This window comes from Rhipicephalus sanguineus, chromosome 9, assembly GCF_013339695.2.
Source record: "Rhipicephalus sanguineus isolate Rsan-2018 chromosome 9, BIME_Rsan_1.4, whole genome shotgun sequence".
NCBI lineage: Eukaryota > Metazoa > Arthropoda > Arachnida > Ixodida > Ixodidae > Rhipicephalus > Rhipicephalus sanguineus.
This window is the reverse complement of record NC_051184.2, coordinates 45466303-45488205: the sequence shown is the minus strand read 5'-3', so window position 1 is coordinate 45488205 and position 21903 is coordinate 45466303. Positions and strand designations below refer to the sequence as shown.

Below are 21903 nucleotides of genomic sequence, written 5' to 3'. Positions count from 1 at the left end.
CTTTAACGTGCACCTAAATCTATAGGTACACGGGCCTCAAACATTTTCGCCTCCATTGAAAATACAGCCGCCGCGGCCGAGATTCGATCCCGCGACCTTCGGGTCAGCACTCGAGCACAGTAACCGCTAGACCACCGTGGCGGAGCGATCACTAAAATAACATTTGTTGGGAAAATGCAAATAAGCCCCCCTCTCCCCCCCCCCCCCCAAAAAAAAAAAAACCGCAACAAGCGACTGAAAAATTCTACAAGCGACTCGGCGGGAAAAGAAACCTAAATCCGCTTATAAGCGGAACTGTCAACTGTGGTCAGGAGTGTCATTAGCACATGTAATACTGCGTGGAAAAAGCGTAGAATCACACCGGGCGTCAAGATATGTAATTTGCGCGACGAGTTTTTGGTTTAAAGGCCGATCAATTACAACGCGCACAGGCATAATTAACTGTCATTATCAACAAGAGCATCAACAACGTGTGCAGGGGCGCGTGCTGCCTGTAAAGAACAGAGACCGACGGCATCGTAGCAAAAGTTCATCGCCCTGGCCTCGCCACCATCGAAGTTGTCACCGAAGGGAATATCTAGTAGATGGGCAGACATACCGTTGGCTGCTCCGAGGGCTGGGCTGACAGGATGCGATTCTCCTTTCTTTGTGGTCATCCTAGCCTTGCGAACCTCGGGCCGTCGTCCTGAAGGGCAAGGGCAGACCAGAGCCGAAGTCATCGTAAGGGGCTCCCGCCTCGCGAACCTCCAGGCGACGGACGCTGCCTCATCAATCCATGAGTCACCGTCTTGGTCTCAGTTCAAGCCGGAGTCGTAGGGGAGTTCGGAGCTAGCCCTTGCACAGTAAAGACGTCTATGACCACGGGTCCTCGTTATTTACATTTTTTGGTGCCGTGAAACCCGGGAGTGGTCAGTCCGGGACTACCATGACTTCAGCCGAGCGTCTTCAGAAGGTGCGTGGAACTGTCAGGGCCAGCGTCTCACGAAATATTACGCTCCTGACAGGACTACTGCAGAACCCCGACACCGATGCGCGCGAGGTCAACAGGCAAGTCGCCGTTTTGAAGAGCAAGGAAGCTGAACTCCGCCAGTTGGATAAGAAGATCATCGACGTTATTGTTGACGAGGCAGTTGAAAAGGAACTCGAAGATGCTGCAGACTACCATGAGAAGGTATTGCAAGCTATCGCTGATGGGCAGTATTTCCTGTCTGACCGCGAACAGTCTGTTCATCTACGTGACACGTGCTACCCGCCTTTTGCTTATGTCAGACGTGACAGCGGAAACTACAACCGAGCTGGTTTGTGTAAAATCGCCGACGACTGTGACAGCATTTCCGAAGGCATGCAAAGAGACATGCCAAGTTTCGAAGGCACCGATTCCAACCACGAAAGCGGATTGTCTGCGAGTCCAGAAAATGATGAGAGTGTTTCGATCGAAGTGGAAGGGAATAACACCGAATCGGCCGTGATGACCTGCAGAAACATGGAGCCGCCGAGAGAGGATCCAACGATCGAGGTCTCATTTGGCGGTGGTGAAGCGGCAACGACGTGCGTGATAGATGAACTTCCTGAGCAATCGCTTGACTCTGTTGATCCAGCACAGCTGTTAGACTACAGGACAGACATGTCCGAAGAAGTTGAACATTTTGGCAGCATTTTGAAGTACATTGTAGAACCACGAGAAGAAGATCAACCGATGACTGATGTCGAAGGCAGCCCAGCGGTAAATCAAACAAATGGTGGAAGCAGTGCTGTGAAGGTCAAGGACGAAGATGAACAGGGGGCTGTCAGCGACCAACTGAGGAAGCGTGCAAGTGAGGAACCTGCCGACCGCCTTCCCACCAGCAACGATGGCTCCTTCGATCTCTTTGGCGGGGAAGCTAGCAGTCCTACTGCGTTCCCTGTGGTGTCTTCGTCGCTGGATGCACAGCCTGGACGTCAGGAATTTGTTCCGCTCAACTTCGAGGAACTGGACGATATTCTGACCAAACAAGGGGATGTTCACCTAAAAAAGGAAGTGAAAGCGCTGCTTCTGCCTCCGGAAGTGAAGTACAGTGCTCTGCAGACGTCGCCGAAGCGAACCCGTCATCACGAGAGCCGAGTGCGCAAGCGCATCAACCGGTTTGTTCCCAGGCAGCAGAAGGAGAGCCAGGCACAGAAACTCGCCACTGATGTGATGAGCCTATCGGAAGAAAATGCGTCCATGCCGGCATCCGTCTCCGAATTCGGGATGTCGCACAGTTCGTGCCACAGAAACAAAGATCGCCGCAGATGTCCAGGCACTTCGTGGAGGACACAACGCCATTACGCTGCGGTAAAGCGTGGGCAGGAGAACCTGAATGTGGAGCACACCACCAGTGCCGTGCCAGGATGGAAACGACGGAGATTGAAGCGCGCACATCGTTTTCATGCCGCATCGGCGCGCTACCGCCCAGACCAAGCTTCAACGCATATTTATGTTGGAGACGCGGGAATGGGGCAAGACGAAGACATATCTTCGAGTGACATCGCTACATTCCGGGCGAGATGCAATGGACAGAACTCGTTTCGTTCGTCTTGAACCGGACCACGTTCTGAAGCCCTCTACTTAGGTTGTGCATGTTGTCAGAAACGAAACGACCTATGTCACGTTGGTCCCGTCCCCTCGGAGGATGTTGAAAATAAAAAAGTGGGGCATGGGCTCGGGGAGAGGCGCGAGAGACAGTAAGGAAAGAGAAGAACGAAGGGGAGTTCGGAGCTAGCCCTTGCACAGTAAAGACGTCTATGACCACGGGTCCTCGTTATTTACACTGCCTTACGGACCCGTAGTGGGTACGTCGCCAACTCGCAAAAGGAAGAAATATGTCGTAGTGGGCACTTCGCAACTGTTTCTGGAGTAGGCATTAGTTGAAAGGGCCGATTTACAGGCGCCCTGACGTTCCTTTCCTTGTGGCACGGTTTAGGTGCCCACCGAGCCAGACTAGCGATTGAGAAGGCGTTGCGAACAGGGTCCGATTACGCTACTGCGTTCTGAGAAACTGCTTTTCTTTGAAGCTCGATACAGTCAAGTCACTGGGACTCTATAATTATTTCAATTAATTGGGAATTCCGTTGTCCTAGGTTTGTAGAAGAATAGTGGTTCGGACTAGCTGGTTTTCCTCTTTTTTTTTTTCTTTTTTAAACGGCGTGCGAAGGAGGACTGTAAGGACACAGAGACGACGAAGGCGACGCACAGGCTTTATTGCGAGTGAAATGGCTGTGTATTTCGGCATTGACTCATTTGACTTGCAACGAATGATTCAAGACCTCGTTCGTTTAGTTTATTGGGCCGTAATAGTTATTCAAATTTGCCTGCCTCACTTGGTCATTGGCCATCAGTTAACATGCAACGCGTGGCTTGACGTCATCACCATCGAGTTTAAAAGCGTTCAAACGCCTTAAAGAGCGAGTGGCTTCAAAGTGAAGCAAGAAAACATAACTAGCCTTTTACCTCTGGCTTAACATATTCCTTTTGCAGGCAACTGTACAAAACGCTCAGGTGAAATCGCCACTCCGGTCACGCCCAGTGCCGATACGCCTAAAGCCACCTGTGTGGCTCCACAGGTCACGTTTCAAACCTTTGAAACTTTCAAGCATTTTAAACGCATAAAATGGTGATTGGCTTTAAAACGAGAAAGAAAATGTGCTCATCCTTGTACCCATGTCACCTCATATTGCAGGGAACTGTGCAAACACGCAGCTAAAATCGTCACTCCGATCACGCCTTATAACAGGTCACGTTTCAAACCTTTCAAGCTTGGTCCGAAGTCACCGCTGCAGCAGAGAGTGCGTAAACAGGGCACTCACTGTTTTATGACCACTATAAAGAGTATGTATAGTCGCCAATTTTTTTAACCTGAACGCGCGAGCATCGACCGCCAAGTTGATAAGCGCCGTACAACGGAGTGCAGCGGCGAAATGAACGAGAATACGCGCATGCGCGCAATGAGCAGTCTTGGACAGCTGCCGTCAGCGGAAAAGCCTAGCAGACGGCAGTTGCCCACGACTGCTCATAGCGCGCATGCGCGTATTCTCGTTCATTTCGCCACTGCGCTCCGTTGTAAGGCGCTTATCAACTCGGCGGTCGACGCTCGCGCGTTCAGGTTAAAAAAATGGGCGACTGTACTTTTGCATGTCCGTGAAAAGAAATTCAGCGGCTCAGAAAAAAGAAATTTCCTTAGTGCACTTGGCAAAAACGGGGTACGATATAGGCAAGTACTGCACATGTAGGCGTGCATGCGCAGAGTTGCCCCTTACAGGGGTGGGGCATCAGGAGAACCCCCTCCCCCGTGCGCACGCGTATACGTCCGCACAGACATACAGCAACGGACCACGAACAGTATGCGATGTAGTACTCGCAGTTGGGCTAGCTAGTTTCTACTTAGTATAAATAATAAACCAGGCTCCAAAATCGCGATTATGCAGATACACAAAGGAACACACGGACAGGACGGGCGCTAATTACAGCTGTTTATTTCTTTAAGCCTATACTGACATATAAATGCACTTTTCGTAAACGCATGAACAACGTGCGGGTACCTTGTCTTGTTAACATGATTAGATCCTTAGATCGAGTTTTCGAGATGAAGGCCAAGACGCAGCCGAGGGGGGGGGGGGGGGGGTGTCATGACACCTTCCCCTCCCAAAAAGAAAGTTTTATTTTGCATGTGTGCATGCGAACGCACACATACACACGCACGAACATACACAAAGTGTGACTGAACCCCTCCCCCTCCCCCGCCAAAAAAAATTTTTTTTGGCTGCACCCCTGATGAAGGCACACGCAAGTTGGGCATGCGTTTAGGGAAAGTGTATTTACAAGCCAGTATTCTTCAATAAATAAACAGTTGTAAATGAGCGCCCGTTCTGTGTATGTGTTCCTTTGTGTTCCTGCGTGGTCGTGTTTTTGGCGCCAAGTTTACTATTGATGATAAGTATACAAAGCACGACCGCACCTTCGAGCGAACGGAAATTGCAGGAAAGAAAAACAGAGACACGAGGACCGGCGCGTCCGTGACGAGGAAGGCTTGTGAAAACTCGCTACTGCGCATGCAGAAGTGATCCAGAGCGGCGGCATGCAATGGCTATAAGTTTAGAAGGATCAAGGTAAGTCATCCCGATCATCGCAATAGCTTACGCCGTGTTCTGCGAATTGACATTCATGATGGCGTGATAGATCCGAGACCTTCTTCGGTGGACACTAAGTACACCCTCACGGATTCAGGTCACGTTGCAAATGTATGTGTGTGTGTTGCAGCGAACGCGATAGTTCGATCGCCGTTCGAATTGACTGACTCACTATTAGTCACGATTATTTAATTACCCCGTACATAGGTGTGTGTGTGTGTGTGTGTGTGTGTGTGTGTGTGTGTGTGTGTGTGTGTGTGTGTGTGTGTGTGTGTGTGTGTGTGTGTGTGTGTGTGTGTGTGTGTGTGTGTGTTTAACAAATCCAGTTATTATATTCAATTCGAACAATTCAGTTGAATAGGATGGGAAGTATTAGCAAATTCAAATTTTTATGAAGAACTTTGTCCACTACGGTGTTGGTAATGGTGCTCGTCTGCTGACCCGAAAGTCGCTGGTTCGATCCCTTCTGCAGCTGTCTCATTTCCACTGAGGCGAAATGCTAGAGGCCCATGTACTGTGCGATGACACGTCACTTGCGTGCGTGATTTAGCAAGAAAAAAAAGTTGAACGGAAAGGCGATAAAATAATTTCATACCACCATCCAGAAGTGGCATAAAAAAGACAAGTGAACCAAGCTACGCGTTTGCCATGCAGTCAGGATTCTCCAGCGCAAGCCGTTATCATTTTTAATTAATTACCATCAAGTCGATTGAACTGCCAATTAGTTCCAATAGCTTCACATATGCTTCTGGTGAACAATTGTAAGTCGATAACGCGCAACATAATGACACGAACTTGATGACGTGATGAAAAGAAAACCCACGACATGAAGGCCGCTGTACATTTGGGTTGAAACAGCTGTTCACTCTCTGAAAAGGTTACTATGAAATGTGATTCTGTTCGCCTCCGGCACTATGCGGTTCATATTCGACTTGGGTCTCGAAAGTGGAGATTTGCAAGATCCGTACGCCTGCGACGGCGGACGCAACCGCGGAAGGTGTAGCAACGTAATCTCACTGCACTGCTATTTAAACACCGGTACTTGATATAGTTGGTAGAAAGGCATAATTTTAAATGAAACTGCAACCAATGCACAAGACTACGAAAAAAATTATCCCCAAACACGGCGCCTCTTTTTCGTGTTACTTATTCTGTTCGGTCTTGGACATTGCTTTGACTGCAGGGCCACTGCATAATGAGCTGGCGTTTAAATTACGTAATACTGCGCAGTCGTACCATAATTACGGCAGAAGCGGCCCCAGAGGGCGGCAGCCCGTTAAGAATTGACGCCTCCCCCCACCTCCCCCGAAGAACAAACGGTCAAAGCAAAAGGCATTTGTTTCACGCCATGCCTGCCGCCTCTCACCCCCCTCCCAGCCCCTCCGAAAGAACTCACTTGTCACGGGTGCTTCCCAGTAAAAAAATTTGCCGCGTACCTGCGTGCTTCGCTGCAAATGTCGTCGAAAGACGATAGTCGTCTGCCGGCCGTATTACATGAGTCCTCCTCCTCTATCTTGAATCGCCGCATCTGGCTCATAGCGTCGCATTTGCAGCGCAGCCCAAAAACACTAGCATTTTCCACGCAGCCTAACAAACACTAGGGTCTTTAGAATTACGTATCTATGTATTTTCTAGTAAAGGAACACACCACCTAATACTTATGTATTGATGTTGCGCCTCAGATATGCGTAACATTTGCTTTTCGATCGACAATGTTCACAAGTATGAACGGCGCGCTACCAGTTCAAGATGGCTGGGCGTTACGCAAGTGGTTCAACTTTGGCCGGGTGGCTGAATCGATCTCCCTTTGAGCTTGGCGGCCTTCTGCAAGGGGCGTAACTCAATAGCGTTCTCGGCGCTGTCGGCGCCAGCGTCGGCGGAGCGTTTGAATTTCGCGTCCTATGGGAGGTATACGAAGAAACCGACCCTTGGCTGAATGGCTGAATCGGGTGACAGACAGACAAACAGAAAGACAGACAGACCAAAATTTCTGCGTTTAAGTTCCCCAAGAAAGACTATCGTCTTTAAAAATAGTTGCGCCGCACCTGATTACGGGGCGCGTCACAGCAGTGCATAACGCTTAGCACGGCTCGATTTACTGTGCGGCATGCGTTATCAATTAGTATGTGTGGAGAGAATCGAAAAGTGGCAACATTACGCGAGAATTGCATCACTTTTGTCTGTCGCCGTGCGTAGACTTCTCGGACCCAACCAGAAGCGTGTCTGCTTGCCGACGCTCTCAAATTTTCCAAGCGTCGAATTTCACAAGATGTGAAAGAACCGGGATGACAAATGAGATATAGAGCTTCGTCAGGCCATGGCGTCATAGAGATAGCTGCCGTTGCGTATACGCACTAAATAGAGATACGCCCAAATGGGAGTAGGAAACGCATTCCCGAATGAGACTTTTCATGTACTCAATTCAAGAGGAGTTCTATAATTGACTTCATGTTACGTCTCATTTCTTGGTAGAGCCTTTAGGGGAACTTCTATGGAGAGAGAGAGAAGGGGAGGGGAGGGGGATGTGCACATTACTTCATTCCTCAAAAATACGCCCTTCGGTCACAGTGGATATTACTTTATTTGTTGAAGTAATGTAAATGTGAGTAATTCATATGTGTTTAATACGAAGTGTAAGTATCACCTCATTTCTCATTAATGTTTTTTTCCTTGGCTTCATTATCTGTTGGTTTTCATTAAATTTCTTGAAGTGGTTTCTCAAACGCCACAGATTAAATAAGTGCTATTTAATTTCGAGAGTTTCACGTTTCTTTCTTTCTTTCTTTCTTTCTTTCTTTCTTTCTTTCTTTCTTTCTTTCTTTCTTTCTTTCTTTCTTTCTTTCTTATATGTCCTTATGATTATCTTCGTTGTGGTCATTCCTTCTTTTTCTCGCCGAGTAAAAAAGGCTATTAACGTCGTTTCTCTTTCATTCCGCCTATGAGCATGCACGCTGGCAACGTCACAGGCTTCTCGTTTACAAACTTGAAGCTGGTATGCGACAAAAAACCAGCAGACGTTTGGCTGTTGTATTGTCGAGAATGAAATCCCGGTGTTTTAAATGCCCTAAACTACGACGACGCGCCGTAGGGGTGTGGGAATGGAGGTGTGTCGCGTATATGCTGGTATACATGTAATCTTCTATTTTTGATTGTATCTTCTTGCCCGTGTTTGTATTTGCCCTACACGTATAACCTGTATATATTATATGTCCATGTATTTGCCATTTCTTCATGACTAACTTCATGTACCACCCTGCTAAAACCACCAAATAGTGATTGCAGTACCTGTAAATAAATAAATAAAAATAATAAATTAGACCGCGTGGGGTTCCTTACGCTGCACATACGCTCCATCTAAACTGTAAATCATTTCCTCATACATATTATCCTTTCTTTTATATATGCAATGTTCATTGTCATTAAATATAGCATGATCGTGCACATCAAAAATATAATATCAGTTGCAACCTTTAGCAATGGCGCTGTACAGCCCCCAGAACGAAGTGTATACAGCAAAATAAATAATAATAAAGTGAACAAGAACTTAATGATGCTCATGCATGGTGCTTGCGCAAGAGTGGAACAGCAGAACAAGCCCCGTACTACCTGTGCGCAAAACATTGGTAGCTCGAGAAGTCATGAAGCGCTTCGAGCATTTGGTTTGGCTACAACTGCATCACTGTATCTTGATTACTTCAACCTCCCACCCCCTTTCCTACGTGCATGGCCACGTCTCCTAATCCATGCCTAATGGACAATTGGAATAATGGAATTTTTGTTTTAAGGAAGAAAATAATTTTTGAAGTTCCCCATTGACGGCTATCTTCCCATTTGGTCATACGGCAGCTTCCTCGTTGAAGTGAAATTCAAAAATTATTTCCTTCCTTAAAACAAAAATGGTAGTGATAAAACTTGCCATATAAGAAGAACTATTTATTTGCTTTCGATTGAGGTATAAAGTTGATTTTTAATTGGAGCACCACGTGATGTAAATTGCGTCTCAATGTGGACCAAAATTATGATTTTCTCAAATTTGCAATTTTTTCTCGTAAAATTTAAAAACAGTAGTGTTCTGAAAATATTTTTAACGCAACATATACCTTCTGTAGAGTAAGTATTCATTACTCAGATATTCATGCATGGTGCAAACATTACAAGGGAAAAAATGCAAACAAAGGACATATTGGCAAATTTTCTGGAGGTGTTTATGGCAGAAAAACTGCAGTAATATTATTGAGCTTCGAACACATTACACAAACGCTTTTGCTTAGTAAGCAATCCAAATTTGGCATTTAAGCAAGCAACGATACTCTCAGAATAATTTTTCTGACAAGCCACGCTCAGACGACATTCTGCGAAATTCGGTAGGCTCCCACGTGACCAAAAATTTTTTTTCTGTCCGAAATATTCTAGCAATTTGCTGTTTTCAATGCAAGAAATCAGCACGATGTTTTTTCGAGAACGTTTGAGATAGTCGCCAGAATGGCTGGGGCGTTTGGCGTGGAATGAACCTGATCCTTTCCCATTTTTTGGTCGTCGAAACATTTATCGCAGTTAACGTCAGGTGGCGGCACCTGATCAGCTGCTGCCAACGTTAGCTGCTGGCTGCTGCTTCTGGCTGCTTCCACTTTCGATTAATATTACTCTAACGAAATATTTGTGGCGCAGACTGAAAACGAAGAAGAAAAAAAAGATGAGAAGACAGGAGAGGGTGCCATTAACCAACTCGCCCAACGTTACACTCTGCCAATGTCCCTGTATTTTGGGTTTTAGCTGGTATCAAAGCTTGACGCTAGATGGCAAGCCATGTTAGGGCGTGTTCGATTACACACTTGTAATTTTACGTTATGTACTGTTTATTTTCGCGTGGTTTGCATGTTATAATTATGATCGCGCAAGATAACACTTGTCACAGTTTCTTGCCTGGTTTGCACCAACAAAAATTGCAAGCCAATCTTGAAGGCCATGCTTTTTCATGAAACCGACGTCAAAAGCAGTGAAGTGACGTCATAGTGGTCATACTAGTGCATTATGTAAACTACATATTTTTTTAAATTAGGCAGGTAGTTTTGCAGAGTCTCAACAAAAATAAAGCGAAGTCAATGAGATATTTTTGCGATGTACGGCAAAAAACAATCTGCAACGGCTTTGTCAATTTATTATGTCGTAATCTTTGAGGCTATGCTTTTGCGCATAGCATTTGCCGAAAGTACTTTTAGGCGCCAAAAACACGTCATGACTTAGTCGATTAGAGCTAGAGCTTCGTCTGTGGCTTTGCGTCCTGCTACGCGCACATTAGAACGCACCCCCGTTCATAGTAGCAAGTTTGCGATTACATTGTGCGGCGTAGTGACTGCGAAAAACTTCAAAATGACTTCCACGGACTTTTACCTGCGTTATTACGTCGGTCACAAGGGCAAATTCGGCCACGAATTCCTCGAGTTTGAGTTTCGGCCAGATGGTACGTACCACTCGCTCTAAAATAAACCCACATCGAAGGCGTCATGCCCGCGGCTTGGAGGCATCGCTTGTTGCTGCCCATGTGCGCAGTGATCGCATTTCTGTGTTATTGTTCTAATAGTATACCGTTAGTTACGTTGCTTATTGGTCGTTGGGGTTCGCGCACATTTCCTTTTACCGAAATGGAACTTCTGTAACGAGTGAACACGATTGAATCGCTACTGTTCTGTCGGTACATGAATGCCTTCACAGCGTTCGATCAAAGTGTTGTGTCTGATGGTTTTATTAGCCCTACGAATTCTATTTCCAGCCACGGCAGGCGCATTTTAAGGGGAGCGAAGGGAAAATACGCACGCGTACGTAGTTTTAGGTGCGCGTTAAATAACTCCAGGTGGTCAGAATTAATCGGGAATCCGTCACCACGGCGTGTCTCATAATATCGTTGTTTTAGCACGCGCAGTTCGACTGTTCCAATTCAATTGAAGCTTTTCAGTCTCATACATTTGGTCCGTTCTATACAGCAATATTGAAAGGCGTTGTTTTAATTCGAAGCTTCCGTGGGAAAGCGCAATATCGGTTTCTGACGCGCTCATTCAATCCTCTGTGCTGAAACGCCAGGGTTCTGACTGGTCGGGTTTCAGATCGTTGCGAGTCTATAACTTTGAAATTTTAACCGGCTTGTATACCTTGCATCTAGTACTACCCTGTTTTTACAAAACTACTTGGTGTTCTAGGCAAACTGCGGTACGCGAACAACTCGAACTACAAGAACGACACCATGATCCGGAAAGAGGCAAGTTTGCCCTCTTCACTCATCTTTATTTAGCACTCCCGCATGCATTTCCACTACATCTTATTTTTCTACATGTGCATGTGACGGTAAAGCGTTAGCACAAAGGCAAATGCAGTGTTGTAATCATTGCTAATGTTAGTACATAGAGTGTTGTAATCATAGCTAATGCATAGGACATAGCGTTTTTTTTTTTAAAGAATGAAGAGTGGTGCTATGGCATTGTAAATTTGGGTTTGCCGATTGAGATAGTTTCCTGGGAACCGGCACATTTTGACAGCATGGTCCGTAGCGTGTCTTGCATCTGTTACAATAGTTCAATTTGTAAGTGTCTAAGCAATACTTGGCTTTATCTTAGGAGTACAGTGAACCGGGTTAGTTAGTACTTCGTCATTTTGCTACAGCACAACAAAAACGGCAAAAAAGCTAAGGCACACAGACGATGAGTCTGGTCGTTTGTGTGCCTTACATTTCCCATCGTCTTTGTCACGCTGTAACGAAATAAAAACGATCTTCGTTAAAAGTGTTACATTCAGATGTACGGTACTTGGCGATTGAAACATGATACTCCTGGCGAACCAAGATTATGTACAACACTACCAGGTCTGATTGTCTGTAGTGCATGGTGTGTTAAATTTAGTGATGGGGTGACTGAACAGACGCTTCACGGTACCTTTGGAGTGATGGCTGTTATGTCTTCACTCCCTCAGTTGTTTTGATGTCTGCCATGAGGTGCATGTGTACAGGTGCACAATCTTGTGCACATTCTGCGATAGTTCTATTGCGCCGCACGAGATTGGTTGATGGTCGTCCGACCGTCAGACGTGAGAATAGCAACCGGAAAAGGCAGTGCTGTCGATCCTTTTGGCAAAGAACAGGCACTGAACGGACGGAGACACCTTTCTGCCTGGTAGAACGGATATAGAATGGCCTCTGGGACTTGGGATTGCATCGAAACGTGGGCACTTGGGCCGGAGAATCGAATCAGCCTGCTTTGTATGTTAATGCATTCCCGCGTCGATATTTTGCAAGAATGGCAATCCGGCACCCCACCAAACGGTTTGTGAAATTGCAACACCACCTGGTGCCCAATCAAGACATTAACAAAAATAGATTGTTAAAGACATCATACACTTCAATTTCAAGCTTTAAAAAAACGATGCCCCCCAATATTGACATTTAGTCATAATAATACTACATTTCTTCATGCGTTGTAAACATTTCTCAATTCCCTCAGCAGATGATCAAAACACGACGCATTCTTCCGGGGCACTTGCCCTTCGTCTGCTGGCTGTTTGCTCTCTCTTGTGACGTTGCGTTCCGTTCTGTCACAGAATGTTTACAAGATTGCACCCCAGGAAGTCTAAAGTTCTTTGTTGGAACATAGTAATATAGAGATAGGACTGTGGTGCTGTACAGAGGTTAGGGTGCCTGCATCTGGGGATAGCGTTTTTACTTCTATGCCAGTGAGACGATTGTGATTCATGGTGACACTTTGAATGCAGGCCTACGTGCACAAGTGTGTCATGGAAGAGCTGAAGCGCATCATCGACGACTCTGAAATCATGCGTGAAGATGATGGAATGTGGCCCCACCCAGACCGCATTGGACGACAGGTACGTGTTCTGCGAGAAGACTTGTTCGGGCTAGCTTGTTTATAACTGTATAGATTGCTAAGAATCCATGCGAACGAGATGAGGATAAAAGGCGAGTAAAAAATGGTTTTAGACGTTAACTATTCAGTGCCTATGAGATTTTTTTTGTGGCGCGGAGTCATCGACTTTTTAAAGGTATGTTAAACAGAAAGGGTAAATCAGAAAGTGTTCTTTGAAAGCTCCATTCTCTTTAGCTTTGAGGTAGGCTGATTACTTTAAAAATAGTAAGCATAAAGCTCAGCTTCTTTTTTTTTTTTTTTAATTTTGCAGTAAAACTTCTTTGTAATTGAGCCACTGTGGCCCATTAAGATATTCTTGATTCTTGCTGAGTTCTGTCTTTAGCTATTTTAGAATAAAATATAGTTCATATTAATTGAGAAAAAGAAAATGAGTTAGGTCTGAGCGGGTGCTGTCGAAATTGATGACGGTACAGCGAGCTGCCACAGGTATGTCGGGGTGGTTGGTGCAAGAGCGCAGTCATTTGTCAACCCTTGGTTTTTTTTTTTTTTTTGACTAAATGGTCCATGATAGAAATTCAGTGCTTTCTGCGAAAGATTGGCATGTCCTTCATGCATCCACTATCCCGTAGCGCTGCTGAGGCCGATGCTGTGGCTGCTGTATACGATTGTGTGCGCCGTAAAGATCAGATGTGTATCTGCTGACCAGTTGCGCTTGAATTGCCCGTCAGGGATCAAATTCGGAATAGAAGTAAAGAAAGTCTTCATCCATAGAAATACAGTCAAAACCAAATATATCAAAATCAAAAGAGATCGCGACATAGTTGTAAATGTCAACCATTTGAAAGTTTGAAATAGTACTATAGTCGGGTACAACTTTAGAAAAAAGCGGCATTTGCACCTCAAAGGCGGATGCACACGCGCTTCCATCAATGGGCGCGCGCTCTAGACTGACGTCACGAGCCGGACGGCCGGTGCCTCCGCTCAAGGAGAAGAAGCGGGACTATTTCTTTGCCGCGGAGGCAATCGGCTGCCGCGCTTCGGTCATATGGGCGGGGCCTCTCCTTTTTTCTAAAGTTGTACCCGACTATAGGTATAACAATAACAGAGAGCTGAGCTAGTTGGTACCTATTCATGCTAAAAGACTGGGTGTGCAAACACGGACACATGAGAAAATTCAAGACACCACAAATGCCGACTAAGAACTACAAAGGCGCACAGCGACGGAAAAGAAAGTAGGCACAAAAACTTATCTGCGGATGCCCAGGCAATAGATGATACCTATTAATCCGACATGCCCCATGGGGGTCTACGTGAGAGATAACTGTTAAGGCATTTGGTTTCTTCCTTATGCTAGTCAATGAACTGCTGGCTCATGCATGCACTACCACTACTATCGATATGCCATTCCTTAACTGCACATTCATAGACTCTCGGCATTTAAACGACACTTCCTTGAAATGTAAAAATTGCAAATTTACCAGTTTGTTTCTCCAACGCTGCATCTAAGGTGCAAGAGCTCACTTGTCTATTTTTTCATCCATACCTACTTGAGGAACCCGTATGTCGGAGCAGTAGGTTTTAGTGTTCTTGGAAATGCATGGCAGTCCTTTTTCCGATATCGAAGGGCCACAGTTAGTCTGCTTCACTGCAGTTGCTCTCAGTTATTAGTATTCATCATTGCAATACATGGCTGTATAGCGGGGAATCTTATTAAAACAAATTTGCCATTATGGAACGCAGATCGTTGCTGCACGAGCCGTTCATGTTCTGAGGCACACACCTTGCTAGTTTTATCTCCTTGTTTGCCCTTAGAACGACAGAAAGTTGAACTAGTTGGTATGGATGCGTGATAACAGAAGGGGAGCGTGCAGACATGGACAGAAGAGAAGAGATCAAGATAACGCAAATGCTGATTTCAAGGGGTGTTTGTGTTGTCCTGATCTTTTCTCTTGTGTCTGTGACTGCACGCCTACCTTCTTGTATCGTGCTTTGCACTGCCATTAAGGTTATTTGCCTTGGACAATGACTTTTGCAAAAACAGTGCCGTTTCGTCTGCGTGAATATACCTTATGAGAAACGTGATTGCGGGACAGTTGGGAGAAGAGCACTTGAATGGCCACAGCGTTAAATGGGTGTTCAACATACGTGTAGTGCACTGTTATACTTTTGCGTCCTATTTCAAGGGGATGTTACAGCTGCAAAGTATAGCCAATTTTGTGTGTACTGGTTCCACATACCGAGATTTTACCACATACAGATGAGACGAGCACAAACTGTAGCCTTTCGACAAGATCGGTTTGGCTAGAATTGGATTAACGAGGCTTATAGTTAATTAGAACCTAAGAAGGTAAGCTCAGCCTACACCCATTGCTGCCTCTCCCTCAGAGAAGTTTTAGGTCGGAAACTTAAGCGTCCAGGTAAATTTCGTCGGGGATTCTGACATTGGTGCTCAGCCAGATGGTAATGCTCTAGGTATTAATAATGAACCTTTGACTCTTAAAATGGTACTGACACAAAATTTCGCGGCCGAGATAGCCTGCTGGATCGATTTCCGTGTACGTGCTTGTACCATCTGCAAAATATCGACAGCGAATAAAGCTTGGAAGGTATTTTATATGAATTTTGAAGTTCGCGTGCGCGATCCAGCATTATAGGCCGCACCTATTGCTTTGACACCCTCGGAGGTGACCCGAGGTGACCCTCCTACTTCCCCTATGTAACCGTTGTAGCCGGTACAACAAGTTATGATGATGTCGTAGCCGCCATTTCTGTTTTGACGCGCTGTTGGTGTCTCAAGCAAATCGTCGCCAACAGACGACGATGAGGAGGAGGACGATAACGAGGACGATGATGGCGACATCGCGCACCACGTGCGGCAAGCGTGCGAATGCGAGGAGACGACGCGAACAGCGCGGAAGTGCGTCACACTTCTGTGTGCTGACGTGATCGAGAGCTGCAGCCGCTAGGTGGTGATAGTTGCACCCGGAGGCTTGTCGTTTTTGAAACCGAAACTGACACTGGTCGGTAATGAGGAGCCTGTAATTAATTATCTGTCGCACGCTGCAGCAAACGATGTGCCGTGTTATGACTAACGGGCCCCCAGCAACACATTGCAGCAAAAAAACGCGAGGCCAACATTTTTGTGTCAGTACCCCTTTAATATGTGTAGTATTTACATTAGCAGAGAAAAAGTACTTACGGTTCGAGCGGGAACCAGCTAGCACGACTATTTCACAGGTAAAGGGCAGGCGTCCCGGGATTCTGTCGGCGGAGCTCACATTTCTCTTAGGTTGTACCGAGTATAGTGTGAGCATACGATTTCAGATGTGAATGTCTTGGAACATAGCATCTGAACTGAAAGCAGTCGGTTGCCAGTTTGTCCTGCACGGCCGGCGTGTGTGCTAGTTCCATTCCTTCCGCAAACTCCGTCTTCGCAGGAGCTGGAAATTGTAATGGGTGACGAGCACGTGTCATTCACGACGTCCAAGATCGGCTCGCTGGTGGACGTCAACCAGAGCAAGGATCCCGAGGGTCTGCGCTGCTTTTACTACCTGGTGCAGGACCTCAAATGCCTCGTCTTCTCCCTCATTGGCCTGCACTTCAAGATCAAGCCCATCTAGATCTCTCAACAATAAATGCTTGCGTACTCTGCCAACTGGCACTTTTTTTGTATCTGTCTTTTGTTTTCAGATTGCTGTAGTTGAATGACATGCATTCGCACCTAGTTAAATGGGGGAAAAAACCGTGTGATGCTTGTTCTGATGTGAAAAGCTTCATTACACAGAGTGGTATGCTCCTGAAGTGTCATAAAAGCACTGCACATTGCAGTAAACAAGCATAGGTGACTGATGTTGGTCTTATGGTTACCAGTCGCAAATGTTCCATGCAGTGTAAAGCGTTACCAGTTGCATTAAAACAAATGCAGCCAGCTCCACTCCATGAAAGCCATCGAAACAGCAAAGCTGATGCCCCCATTTGTCAGGCTATTGCGTTGCTATGTTTTTTTTTGCAACTCTTTCTAAGTATTTCTATGTTCAGAAGTCTTTTCTAAGTATTTCTGTGTTGTATCACTGCTCTTTATTTGACACACTATGTTAAGCTAGGGGCGATGACATGCTCATTCACGGCCACACTGGAAAGCTACAGTAGGGTTCCGGTGCAGCTGCGGTCCATTCCACTCGGTCGAAACGCATACTACTACTACGGCTGTGTTGGAACGCATGTAACATTGCAAGTGCGGCTGCTGTGCATTACATACCCACGTTACACCAACGGACGGCCAAGGATAGACTAAGAACAGCTTCGCTGTCAAGAAAGGGAAGGTCTAAGCATTGCGTTCCAGCTTGTGTCATCTGCATATATTCCACACAGGGCAATTGTCCCATCTGTGGCGTAATATTCTATGCATTTTGAGTTTAAAGCAAGTGCGCCAACTATCACAAAAGAAACTGAAGTTGGACCACCACTACAAGCCAAACATCTTTAATGCAATCCACCGGACATATAAACAAACACCATCAAAGCAACACCAAGAACAAACAAGTCTCGGTAAAGCGCACACGTGTAATACTGCAACACTAACATGTCAATACCTGTTGCAGCAAATATAAACAGACTTTTTATGCTGAAGGTTAAATGATAGAAATGGTATAGCCGTGGTGCTTCGAATGACCGTTTGCGTCCCTCCATCTTCTAGTGTCTCGGGGAAAAAACTGCGGGTCATGCGAGCTCAACAAATGTTCATTGGTCGTTTAGACGGGGTCACACAAGTGTAGCTGGCCTCTTCCTAGTCAACGTGTGGTCAACATATGGTCAAACTCGTGCCAGCACCTTTTAGATGCTTCCCCACAGCGTCTTGCGTGAGAAGCTCATCGGGCAACATCAGACACAAACAATCACGCTGGGGAGGCAGATCTCCACGACGTTTTGCGAAGGGCAGCACTTTACATTCCAGCAATGGCCGCCCGGACTAGTTTAGTACACATGAACAATGCCGTAGAAGAAGGTCCAGAAGAGAACGTAGGTGAACAGCCCGCCGAACAGTCCCGTCGTGAGGAAGGTAGTGCGGCTACGCAGGAAACGGTGCCAGGTATTCATGGTGCGCAGCACAAGCATGAGCCATAGCGCCAGCGCCGTGGCGAAATAGAAGAGGAAACCCCAGAGGCCCGTCAGACCCAGGATGCCGGCAGTGCAACCGGACAGCGCGGCCAGCGACGTCCGGCAGTACTCGAGCACTGCGCCGTTGTGCCGCATGGCAGCCTCGCTGTACGCGATAGTCTCGCCTGATTTTTCCTTCTTCGAGCGCACCTTGCTTCTGTATTCCGCCATCCTGTACGCTGAAGCTGAAGCGGCTCACCGCGATTCCGAGCTCCCACCTCACACAACACAGTTGCTAGAAGAGCTTCTGATCTTCGACGAATCGTCTCAAGCGCTAGTTGTAACCGGCAGTACGGTTCGATTCGAAAAGGCTAGAGAAAATAATCGAAAAAAACTACCGAGTGAATGGCAGAAATGACGGCGGCTGCGCTGCAACGGAAGTAGTGTCGGTAGTGTTGGTAGTGCACGGAAGTGGCAAGGTATAATGTCCCTCTAGCTTATACGTACACTTTTTAACTATAGCCTTTAAGATTTGTAACAATGTTTCGAAATAATAATTATTTTTATTGCCACGTAGCCATACTTTCGTACATTACAAAAACCAAATTGAACTGATTCTCAGTACGTTCTGAACATTATTTTTGGCGAAACTTAAAGTTTCACGAGAGTCGAATGTTTCACATCTTGGAGGCCATATTACGCATGGCAACCATGACGTCAGTGTTAATGTAAATTTTTCTTGGTGCACTTGACATTAATTGTAAAGGTAACCACAACTGCTGTATATTTATTGTATTTAATTATTTCAGGATATTAAAGTATAAGGTGACGGGCTAACGCAGGAAAGCTGTCACACCCGACGTGAGGTAGCAGCACCATCGCTTGTCGTGCGGTCTAGATTTTGCTTCCGGTTTGACTTTCAGCAGCTTCTTCTCATGTGATTGCGTGAAATTGGTGCATTGGTGCCCCAGGAGTACAATGGCTTTAGGATACACAAAATGCGCGAAATATGTTCCAAACTCTTGACACGACTGCTCCTTCTCTCTGCACACTGCCGGTGCTTTGCAAGGGACGCCAGCAGGCCTCAAGTTGCTCAAGTTTCGTACAGCGTATCATGAAGGGATCGCCGTCTCTGCATGGCAGTTCGTGGGACGTGACGCGAACGCCGAGTGTGTTTCGGTGACAGGGCGAGCCCCGTAGTTCTTCCGAGAGAGACACGTCGTGCCCCCGCCAGCCGCCGTCATGTATTTTCCCATACGGTGGCCGCAAGTGCTCAACATCGACAGAGAGGCCAGTTCTACGTTGACTTGGATCGCGTCGGACTACAACAGGACGCTGTTCGCTGTTCTCACCGAGAACAGCATTGGCATTTGGCTCGAGAAGGTGAGAAGGAGTGAAAAAGAGGGAGGGAGGGAGTGCCTCATCTGGATGTTGCAGGTTTAGTGGTTGTCTCGTTGGAGTAGTGATATTTTACGACTGCACGGCACGGTGGAATTGAATATACCGTTGGAATGCTTCGTGTCAGTCAGCTGTATGTCGGGCCAGAAAGCGGCTGGCATTCCGCACATTGAATGACAATATGCCATTAGTGTTGCTGCGTTTTAATGCCTGTGATGTTACGCGGGCAGTTGTCATGGTTATTCAACAACCCGGCAGTAGACGAGAAACATCTCTTGCACTGCTTTCATTTTTTTTTTTTGGTGAAGCATTTTCTACGTGTATCTTCGAGTATATTTGGGAGTTTTGCGCGAGTACGTTTCCAGTACAGAAACTCCGCTAGCTTGTACCAGCGCCTCCTAAATGCACTACTTGTGGTACAGTTGCGTTATGGCTGTCCTAGTAAGTTAAAACTGCCATATTCAGGCCATGACCTATCACAATAGACGTCAGTAAATAATTGCGGTAATACACCAAACCTATACGTTGTACAAATGTGCACACAGCACCCAACTTCAAGGCTTGTGAAGTATTTTCCTGCGCCTTGACAAGAGCACACTACAGAGCGATGAGCATTCTTTATGTTAACTTTAGCTTGCCACTTTAGGTACTAGGAATGCAAAATCAAATAACTGTCACTTCAAGACAGTGTTAGCTGTCTTTAAGTGACAGAATAACGTATGGCGATCGATTGCAGTAAGAGTTCCGAATTGCCTGCTTCAATTTTAAATGTATCTTGTGTCTGGTCGCTTGAACCATGCATGCGGGCGCCCGACGAAGAAGACAAACTGTCTGCTAGGGGCTGTGAGCTGAACTGGTCAGCACTGCAGCTGCTACAGCGAATATAGATGATAAAAAAAGAGTGCAAAATGACGTGAGACTACATGAACAAGGCCACAAGACAAGCACATTAAAAAGAGCTCAAGGAACCAGAAATGTAACTTAGAAGAATAGACTGTGAAAAAAGAACTCGCCTAAATATAGCTTGTCAATAGTTTCTGTTGAAAACTGTCTTGTCATTCATGTTGCTTTATGATACTGAAGAAGCACAGAAGTGTTGGAGCATTTTTCTCGGCCACTGACAGAAACATTGTGGTGAAAGTTAGGAGTGTGTTCAACCAACCAAAACACGTATAAAGGGGATAAGCTTTGTCTTTTAGGTCAGTTGTCATTTCTTTCGCCGTACATGATGGCTCACAAGGTGCCTACATGGCTCGACTGTGCGTTTGAGCTTCTTGGCGCGTGTGTTGATGCATGGATTCGTCATCCCGTCTTTTTTTCTTTGCAGCTCTGTGTCCAGATTGCATCTCATGTTCGGACGAGCGAGTCACTCAGCAAGCATGGCAGCAACTCTCGCCTGGTCTGGAAGCGAGACTCCTCGATGTTGGCCGTCCTGGTGAGTGTAATTTGGTGCTCTGATTTCACCCTAAGGTCGTGGGATCGAATCCGGATCATGGTGGCTGAATTTCGGTGGAGGTGAAATGCTAGAGGCCCGTGTCACTTAGTCTTAGGTGCACGTTAAAGAACTCCAGGTGGTCAAAATGCTCCGGAGCCTTCCACTACGGCATCTCCCATGATCATATCGTGGTTTTGGGATGTAAAACCCCAACAATTATTGTTATTTTAATCTAATTCACACTCTTTGTGTTTTCTTTTACAAACGCCAAGTCATGTTCCCGTTATGTGGTTTCTACATCAAACCACAATAAGCTGTGAGGAACACTGCAGCAGAGGCTTTAAAGTAACCTCTTTCAGAAGCGACCGATCAAGAACTGTCTGCAAATGTGTCATATTTGCACATATTTCAAGGCACTCGATATTCTATTGGAACAAAAATAGCATCATAATACTACATTGTTTATGTGTTTTGTAGTAATTAATCTTAATTAACTTGTACTTAAACATCTATTTATACTGAAGTAATTCAGTTTCTTTTTTTGCATAAACAAAATCAAATTGCAGGCTAGAAAGATAGTGCAATTTTGTTTTCAGTTTTGTTCATTTCGAGCAGAGAATAATTATACTTTTGATGTGGCCTATGGAAAGCAGCACAATGAAAGACTCATCGAACATGGTAGTGCCTTCAACAGAGTGATCATATGCAACAGTGCACTGCAAAATTAAGTGAAGTGAAGACACATTTATTACGCAGGAGGTTCAATTCATATAAGGCTTAATGAATCTGGCTCTTTCTTAGCCACTAGTCAGCGCAACTAGCAAAAACAAGTCTACACCAATGTGCACAAAGAAACTGGGATATCTATACAACTCAAATTTTTGTCTCAGATAGCTTGAAGTGCACAGGCGTCATTGCACTTTGCCTCCATTTAAATGTGTCTGCTACCCACTGGGAACGAAA

General features: G+C 45.9%; 3 protein-coding genes across 3 annotated transcripts in view; 2 read left to right on the top strand and 1 right to left on the bottom strand.

The window, feature by feature from the left end:
• Positions 1 to 10435: 10435 nt before the first annotated feature.
• Positions 10436 to 16671, top strand: LOC119405088 (protein mago nashi homolog). Its single transcript, XM_037671866.2, has 4 exons — positions 10436 to 10606; positions 11340 to 11398; positions 12901 to 13011; positions 16448 to 16671. The coding sequence occupies exons 1-4, from the start codon at positions 10516 to 10518 to the stop codon at positions 16628 to 16630; spliced, it is 444 nt and encodes a 147-aa protein (XP_037527794.1). The 5' UTR covers positions 10436 to 10515; the 3' UTR covers positions 16631 to 16671.
• An 805-nt stretch (positions 16672 to 17476) lies between these two features.
• On the bottom strand, positions 17477 to 18551 carry LOC119405086 (ER membrane protein complex subunit 6). Its single transcript, XM_037671865.2, has one exon. The coding sequence runs from the start codon at positions 18336 to 18338 to the stop codon at positions 17985 to 17987; it is 354 nt and encodes a 117-aa protein (XP_037527793.1). The 5' UTR covers positions 18339 to 18551; the 3' UTR covers positions 17477 to 17984.
• Positions 18552 to 19063: 512 nt separating this feature from the next.
• Positions 19064 to 21903, top strand: part of LOC119405084 (guanine nucleotide exchange factor subunit RIC1) — a 37949-nt gene continuing 35109 nt past the window's right edge. The window contains exons 1-2 of the mRNA XM_037671855.2: positions 19064 to 19490; positions 20833 to 20940. Coding sequence (XP_037527783.1) covers positions 19350 to 19490; positions 20833 to 20940 — 249 coding nt within the window. The 5' untranslated portion in view covers positions 19064 to 19349. The remainder of the gene's footprint in view (positions 19491 to 20832; positions 20941 to 21903) is intronic.